This window comes from Hyla sarda, chromosome 2 (assembly GCF_029499605.1).
Source record: "Hyla sarda isolate aHylSar1 chromosome 2, aHylSar1.hap1, whole genome shotgun sequence".
In the NCBI taxonomy this organism is placed as follows: Eukaryota; Metazoa; Chordata; class Amphibia; order Anura; family Hylidae; genus Hyla; species Hyla sarda.
The window spans coordinates 325,534,785-325,543,312 of NC_079190.1; the positions used below are offsets into that span (position 1 = coordinate 325,534,785).

The 8,528-nt window shown below is 43.0% G+C and overlaps 1 protein-coding gene across 4 annotated transcripts; it reads left to right on the forward strand.

The window, feature by feature from the left end:
- The first annotated feature begins 610 nt into the window (after positions 1 to 610).
- LOC130357929 (uncharacterized) lies at positions 611 to 8,528 on the forward strand. 4 transcript variants are annotated; one of them, XM_056560681.1, is made up of 8 exons: positions 611 to 742; positions 3,032 to 3,089; positions 4,579 to 4,632; positions 4,730 to 4,828; positions 6,445 to 6,522; positions 6,983 to 7,199; positions 7,286 to 7,427; positions 7,820 to 8,528. In XM_056560681.1, exons 2-8 carry the CDS (start codon positions 3,042 to 3,044, stop codon positions 8,388 to 8,390), a joined length of 1,209 nt encoding a protein of 402 aa, XP_056416656.1. In that variant the 5' UTR covers positions 611 to 742; positions 3,032 to 3,041; the 3' UTR covers positions 8,391 to 8,528. The 4 variants fall into 4 exon arrangements, with proteins under 4 accessions (XP_056416656.1, XP_056416659.1, XP_056416660.1 ...); XM_056560683.1 differs by lacking the exon at positions 611 to 742 and adding an exon at positions 1,068 to 1,082; XM_056560684.1 differs by lacking the exon at positions 4,579 to 4,632.

Sequence of the window (8,528 nt, forward strand, 5' to 3'; positions counted from 1 at the left end):
ACAGGAAGTTATTTTCCTTTTTAATTTATTTTCTGTCTGACCACAGTGCTCTGTGCTGACACCTCTGTCCATGTCAAGAACTGTCCATAGTAGGAGCAAATCCCCATATCAAACCTATCCTGCTCTGGACAGTTCCTGACATGGACAGAGGTGTCAGCAAATAGCACTGTGGTCAGACTGGAAAGAACTACACAACTTCCTGTGGAGCATACACCAGCTTATAAGTACTGTAAGTATTAAGATTTTAAATAGAAGTAATTTAAAAATCTGTTTAACTTTCTGGCACCAGTTGATATAAAAGTAAATGTTTTCCAGTGGAGTACCCCTTTAAGTAATTCTGGGAGCTGTATATTTCAATGGTGAAAACTTCTTTAACACTTTCCCATTCTGTGGCAACTGGTATATCTGATTATTATACTGGAATTTCTCACAATGCGCTACACCAGTGGTGTCTGTCACAACAGGCTAAAAACTTACTGAGGGGGGGGGGGGAGGTATGGGGGTGACACCATTTTCTACCGCACCGGGTGACACCAACCCTAGCAACGCCACTGCTGTTCCATACATGAAAAACGCATACGTTTTTACTTTGCACATGCGCATTTGCATCCTAAAGTCCTCCCCCAACACCCCTCCCACCACACACCCTCCTTCCAGAAGTCTGCAGACGGTTTAGTACATGCCCAGACGATCACCACAGAGCCAGTGAGCCATCTTTGTACACCTCTTCTAAGTGTTTTAGGTGAGTAAACAACAGCCATTTTCTTTTTAAACATTGTATTAACCATGTATAGTGTCTGTAGGGCCCATGCAGCCACCTTGGTACACCTTGCATGCTTTTACATGTGATTTTAGGGCTTCCATTGTGATTAAATATGTTGTATTTAACCTAATACTAGCTGTTATGCCCTATGGGGGAGATTTATCAAAACCTGTGCAGAGGAAGAGTGGTGCAGTTGCCCATAGCAACCAATCAGATTGCTTCTTTCATTTTCCACAGGCCTCTAAAGAGGCCTGTGGAAAATGAAAGAAGCAATCTGATTGGTTGCTATGGGCAACTGCACCACTCTTCCTCTGCACAGGTTTTGATAAATCTCCCCCTATATGTTTTTGATTGCATGTATCTCCCTTTTATCATATAATGCATAGATCACCCCAGCAATATTTTACCAAAGTTCACCCCCTACATTTAGGTGTAAAAAAGTATACAGGGTTGTTTTTTTAACAGGGTGCCTTTTGCTATTGTTAATCTACAACTCCCAGCATACCTGTTTATGCTTTGGTTACGTTGATATACTGGTAGTTGTAGTTTTGCAACAGCTGGAGGCACCAAGATTGGGAAACAGCCTCCTTAATGTTTTCTCAATATCCCTTTATTTTTACATCCTTGCTTTTTAATTTTTGATTCCCAATAGGCCTGTGGTTTAACCCCTTAATTGCTTTTTAATTTTTGATTCCCAATAGGCCTGTGGTTTAACCCCTTAAGGACCGGGAGTTTTTCTGTTTTTGCATTTTCGTTTTTTGCTCCTTGCCTTTAAAAAATCATAACTCTTTCAAATTTGCACCTAAAAATCCATATGATTGCTTATTTTTTGTGCCACCAATTCTACTTTGTAATGACGTCAGTCATTTTGCCCAAACATCTGCGGTGAAATGGAAAAAAAAATCATTGTGCGATAAAATTGAAAAAAAAAAAACGCAGTTTTGTAACTTTTGGGGGCTTCCGTTTCTACGTAGTACATTTTTCGGTAAAAATAACACCTTATCTTTATTCTGTAGGTTCATACGATTAAAATGATACCCAACTTATATAGGTTTGATTTTGTCGTACTTCTGGAAAAAATCATAACTACATGCAGGAAAATTAATACGTTTAAAATTGTCAACTTCTGACCCCTATAACTTTTTTATTTTTCCGTGTATGGGGCGGTATGAGGGCTCATTTTTTGCGCCGTGATCTGAAGTTTTTAACGGTACCATTTTTGCATTGATAGGACTTATTGACATTTTTGAATGATATAAAAAGTGACCAACAATGCACTATTTTGGACTTTGGAATTTTTTTGCGCGTACGCCATTGACCGAGCAGTTCAATTAACGATATATTTTTATAATTCTGACATTTCCGCACGCGGTGATACCATATATGTTTATTTTTATTTTTATTTACACAGTTTTTTTTATGAGAAAAGGGGGGTCATTCAAACTTTTAATAGGGGAGGGGTTACATGATATTCATTCACTTTTTTTTTGTAGTGTTATAGCTCCCATAGGGACATATAACACTGCACACACTGATCATTGTTATCCCATAGGGGGCTATAACACTGCACACACTGATCATTGTTATCCCATAGGGGGCTATAACACTGCACACACTGATCTTTATCATTGATCACTGGTTTCTCATAGGAAACCAGTGATCGATGATTCTGCCGCTTGACTGCTCATGCCTGGATCTCAGGCACTGAGCAGTCATTCGGCGATCAGACAGTGAAGAGGCAGGTAGGGGCCCTCCCGCTGTCCTGTAAGCTATTCGGGATGCCGCGATTTCGCCGCGGCTATCCCGAACAGCCCACTGAGTTAACCGGCAGCTTTTACTTTCACTTTTAGCCGCGCGGCTCAGCTCTGAGCACGCGGCTAAAGGGTTAATAGCGCGCGGCGCCGCGATCGGCGCTGCGCGCTTTTAGCGGCGGGTCCCAGCTTCACTATGATGACGGGCCCGCCGTGATATGATGCACGGTTACCGTGTAACCCCGTGTTATATCACGGGAGCAGGACCAAGGACGTACCTGTATGTCCTTGGTCCTTAAGGGGTTAAATTAGCTACAGCATACGGCAAAAATTTTGCAAAAAATGTTGTGATGGAATGAAAATTTTTAATAGACATCTCCATTTTTATAGATATGGCTATTTTAATGAATTATGAGTTTTATATGAATGTATATGGTGGGGTGATGTGTTTGCTTCATGTTTGTGATTTTTTTAAATAATAATGTGGTATATAATATTTTGGTTTCTTTTTTTTTAGATTGTGAAAGATGTCATCCTCCGAATCTGACACAGATACCTCCACCCATTTAATTGCTGTAGGTTTTTATTTTATTTTTTATTTAATTTTTGTTTTTAAAGGGGTACTTCGGCGCTTAGACATCTTATCTTATCTTATAAAATGCCTGACCGCGGGGGTCCCGCTGCTGGGGACCCCCTTGATCTTGCACGCGGCACCCCGTTTGTAATCTGTCCCCGTAGCGTGTTCGCTCCAGGTCTGATTACCGGTGACTACAGGGCGGGCGGCGTGTGACGTCACGCCTCCGCCCCCGTGTGACGTCACGCTCCGCCCCTCCATGCAAGCCTACGGGAGGGGGGCGTGCTAGCTGTCCCGCCCCCTCCCATAGACTTGCACTGAGGGGTGGAGCATGACATCACACGGGGACGGAGGCGTGACGTCACACGCCGCCCGCCCTGTAGTCGCCGGTAATCAGACCCGGAGCGAACACGCTACGGGGGCAGATTACAAATGACGATTACAATCGCATGCAAGATCAAGGGGGTCCCCAGGGGTGGGACCCCCGCAGTCAGGCATCTTACCCCCTATCCTTTGGATAGGGGATAAGATGTCTAAGCACCGGAGTACCCCTTTAAAGATTTAATTTACCGTATTTATCGGGGTATACCACGCACCGGCCTATAACACGCACCCTCATTTTACCACGGATATTTGGGTAAAAAAAGTTTTTTACCCAAATATCCATGAAAAAATGAGGGTGCGTGTGTGCGCGTGTATACCCCGATATACCCCCAGGAAAGGCAGGGGGAGAGAGGCCGTCGCTGCCCGCTTCTCTCCCCCTGCCTTTCCTGGGGTCTAGAGCGCTGCTGTCGGCCCTTCTCACCCCCTGGTTATCGGCGCCGCTGCCCGTTCTGTCCCCCTGACTATCGGTGCCGGCGCCGATAGCCAGGGGGAGAGAAGCGGCGCCGACAGCCAGGGGGAGAGAAGGGGCAGCGGCACCCATTGCCGGCGCCGCTGCCCCGTTGCCTCCCCCCATCCCCGGTGGCATAATTACCTGAGTCCGGTCCGCGCTGCTCCAGGCCTCCGTCGTGCGTCCCCAGCGTCGTTGCTATGCACGGCGCGGCGCTCTGACGTCATGCGCCGCGCCGTTCAGCGCATAGCAATGACGCCGGGGACGCACGACGGAGGCCTGGAGCAGCGCGGACCGGACTCAGGTAATTATGCCACCGGGGATGGGGGAGGCTGTCGGCGCTGCTTCTCTCTCCCTGGCTATCGGCGCCGACACCGATAGTCAGGGGGACAGAACGGGCAGCGGCGCCGATAACCAGGGGGTGAAAAGGGCCGACAGCAGCGCTCTAGACCCCAGGAAAGGCAGGGGGAGAGAAGCGGGCAGCGACGGCCTCTCTCCCCCTGCCTTTCCTGGGGGTGTATCGGCGTATAACACGCACACAGACTTTAGGCTAAAAATTTTAGCCTAAAAAGTGCGTGTTATATGCCGATAAATACGGTACTTATTTATTGTATATGATTTTAAATTAATACATTTTTTAAATTTTTAAAACTTTCAGACTCCAAGCCCAGATCTTCCCGATCTCATATTAACGGAGAGCCCAGCAGTGTCTGTATGTTTTTTGAGGATTTTTAATTAGTTTCTTTTTATATTTTTTCCATTAAAGTTTAATTTTTAAACTACATTTTTTTGTTTGTTTTTTTAAATAGCCTAGCAGTCAGGTGACTACACCTGCGCTATTGACCGATGATACTAAAAAAGAAAAGGACATAGAGGAGACCATGACACAAAATTTGTCCACGAGTGAGGTATGTAGATAATGAAAACTATTTTGTAAAATGTATTTTCTTTTTGTCAATGGTTGCTATGACCAACAAGTTTTGCACCCTCTGTAGGCCCACAGTTTGGAGACCACTATATAGTGGTGCCCAAACGGTAGACCTCCAGATGTTGCAAAACTAGTTGGTCATAGCAATCATTGACAAAGGCATGCAGGGAGTTGTAGTTTTGAAACATCTGGAGGTCTGCAGGTTGAAGACCACTGCGGCTTTCATCATCATCCGCCCCCCCCCCCCTTTATTTTTCTACTCACCTCCCCTCGGTGGGAAGGAAGGGTGAGCTTGTCTGGGCCATCTATGCTGCAGGGACCGTCCGGTGGGGAGGGTTAGTCGTTTCGGGCTGTCCATCTTCACTGGGAGGCCCTCTTCTCCGCTCCGGGCCCGGAATAGTGCCGTTGCCTTGATGACGACTCACAGGGACGTCTGTGCGCAGCAGCGGGACGTCCCTGCGCGTCGTCATCAAGGCAACGTCACTAGTCCGGGCCCGGAGCGGAGAAGAGGGCCTCCCGGTGAAGATGGACAGGCCCAGAACAACTAACCCTCTGACAGTCTTCATCCGGGAATGCTGGGAGTTGGAGTTTTGCAACATCTGGAGGTTCGCAGGTTGAAGACCACTTAGGGATTGACAGGCAGTGATGATGAAGGGGAGGGATGATGACAGGTTGATGATGAAGGGGGGAGATGATGACGGGGTGATGATGAAGGGGAGGCTATGATGAAGGGGGGGATGATGACAGGGTGTTAATGACGGTGGTCTGGATGATGACTGGGGGGGGGGAGATGTATTTCCCACCCTAGGCTTATAGTCGAGTCAATAACTTTTCCTGGGTTTTTGGTGTGAAATTAGGTGCCTTGGCTTATATTCGGGTCGGCTTTTTCTCACAGAAAGGCCCCTCAAATCCACTTCAAACTTTACTGGTCACTGAAAAATTTGTATTTTTTAATTTTATTGAAAATTTTGAAAATTGCTGCTTTACTTTGAAGCCCTCTAATGTCTTAAAAAATAAAAATAAAAATAGGTCAATTTTATGATGCCAACATAAAGTAGACATATTGGGGAAGATTTATCAAAGCCTGTGGAGAGGCAAAGTTGCCCAGTTGCCCATAGCAACCAATCAGCTCACTTCTTTCATTTTTCACAGGCCTTGTAAAGAATGAAAGAAGCAATCTGATTGGTTGCTATGGGCAACTTTGCCTGTCCACAGGTTTTGATAAATCTCCCCATTGTATTTGTGAATCAATATAAAAAATTTTTGGAATTTCCATTTTCTTTACAAGAAGAGAGTTTCAAGAAGAAGGCAACATTTTCAAAATTTTCATGAAACTTTGTGATTTTCAACATGAAAGGATGCAAGTAACGACAAAAATTAACCGATATGCTTTAGTAGAATATGTCACGAAAAAACTATCTCGGAATCAGAATAATTGGTTAAAACATCCCAGATTTATTAATGCATAAATTGACAGTCGTCAGAATTGAAAAAAAAGGGCTCAGTCTATAGGGTGAAAAGGGGCTCTGCCCTTAAGGTGTTAAACTATTTCCTTTTATATTGAAAAAAAAATTTTGTTTTTTTGCTACAAAACAGGATACTGGTAGTTCGAGGTCAAAAACCTCAAGGAAGCGGACCCAAAAGAATCCTGCAACAGAAAAAACCTCCAGCAAGGTAAACATAGTACTTAATTTATTTGATTATGTTCACAAATGCCCCAAAGAATTTAAAACTTTTGAAGCATAATGTTTTCAATAGTGGTTGTCTGTAAAAACCCCCAAAAAAACTCATAGTTTCTTTTCAGGCTAGCTTCACACTACGAAATTTCATGGCAGAATTTGTGTCGGATATCAAGCCGGTGGCACTAGGACCGCACGGACTGCATTGCTGTCCCCATAGATGGCAATGCATTTCTGATCAGATCTCCAAAAAGATCCAGTCACAAATGCATTGCCGTCTATGGGGGCAGCAATGCAGTCTGCATGGTCCTAATGCCGCCGGCTCTATCTCCGGCAGAAATTCTGCCTAGAAATTCCATAGTGTGAACCTAGCCTTACGAATCTCATTGTATAGCATGTGACCAGTACAAAGATTTCATTGAAGTGGGCCTAATTTTTTTTTTTTTAAATGACAGAAATCTAAGAAAACCAAAGACATAGCATATCAAGTGGACCCATCAGCGTTCCTCACAGAGGATGTTATTCACTATGTCCAAGAAAGGCCATGCCTATGGGATAAATCCCATCCTAAGCATCACGACAATATATGTACAAGGAGAAGATGGGAGGAGATTTATCTCAAACTATTTCCAGATTTCTTAAGATATAATGACAGTCTTCAAGAGGCCATAGGTTTGAATATTCATATTTTAGTGTCTGATAGTTTGTACAAATGTGTTTTTACTAATTTTAATAATAATTTTTTAATCTTTCCTTAGCTATCCGCATAGAGAAAAGCTGGCGGTCAGTCCGAGACAGCTTTTTTAAGTGGCTACGGGACTCAAATTTACCAAGTGGCTCTGCTGCAAAACAGACTACCTACAAGCATGCTGAACGGCTGTCGTTCCTGCAAATGCGAGCGTAAGTGTACCTTTGCATACTTTTTTTTTATATTTATTTATTTATTTTTAAATATTCTAATAAAAAAATGCTTGTATATTCAAAATTTTATTAAAATGTTTAGAAAAAAAAATGGAGAGATGTTCTCACAGCAACCTATCACTGCTCATCTAACAAGTGAAAACGGTGTAAAAAGGCAAAAATGTGTTGTGATTGTTTGCTGTGTGAAAAAAATTTCCATGTTTTTCAATCACACAATTTTAAAAATATGAATGATAGTCATTTAAATTAACCATTTTGCATTTTGTTTAACTTATTTAGAAAAAGAGTCATGTTTAACCTTAGCAAAAATAAAGATTGCATATTTCATGCAACATACAGTGTTTTTTTAATTTTTTATTTTTTTATTTTAGAACAATTTCAAATATAGCAGCAACAACTACTTCCCCACAACGGGAAAATATAAATTTAGAGGAGGAGGAACCAGCTGAGGAAGAAGCTGGACCATCACATACACAGGCCAGTGGACATCAATCTACAGTATCAAGTGGACTTCGTGCAACTCTTAGCCACAAGCACAAGTCTAAAAAATTTAATGTATCAAAATTGGTCAAGTGTGTTCTGGACGCCATTGAAAAATTAGAAAATATGTGTTCCAGCAAATTTTTACACTTGGATGTTCGCGTCATGAGATTGGAGGGGATGATTAGTGGCCCCACTCCAAGCCCATGTCGGGATTTCCTAATGACTCTCATACCATCAATGGAGCGGATGTCTGAGGAGCAACAAGCTCTCTATAAACAAAAAATTATCAAATTTACCCATGATTTTCTAAATCCCACCCCTGCTCAACCTGCTTCTATGTATCCCCCACCATCCCCATCCTTCCAAACCCAGAGGCCAAGAACCTACATGCCACCATTCCCTCAACGCTATGACGAAACCTTTGAGGGAGAGGAAGGGCAGGTATACCCTCGAATATAAGATATTTTTTTTTTTTTTTAAAGGTCTCTTGCACTAGGTTGGTTTTTCACAGTTTACATGTATAGTTCATGTTACATGTACTTTTTATAAAAAGTTTTATATAATGTTTATATGTGACTCATATTTAAAAAAAATACA

Excerpts from the sequence above, each read along its gene's own strand:
- LOC130357929 (XM_056560681.1), top strand. The coding sequence starts at position 3,042 with ATGTCATCCTCCGAATCTGACACAGATACCTCCACCCATTTAATTGCT. Across the intron at positions 4,633-4,729 it reads CGGAGAGCCCAGCAGTGTCT|CCTAGCAGTCAGGTGACTAC; the intron begins GTATGTTTTTTG and ends TTTTTTAAATAG. Across the intron at positions 7,428-7,819 it reads TCGTTCCTGCAAATGCGAGC|AACAATTTCAAATATAGCAG; the intron begins GTAAGTGTACCT and ends TTTTTATTTTAG.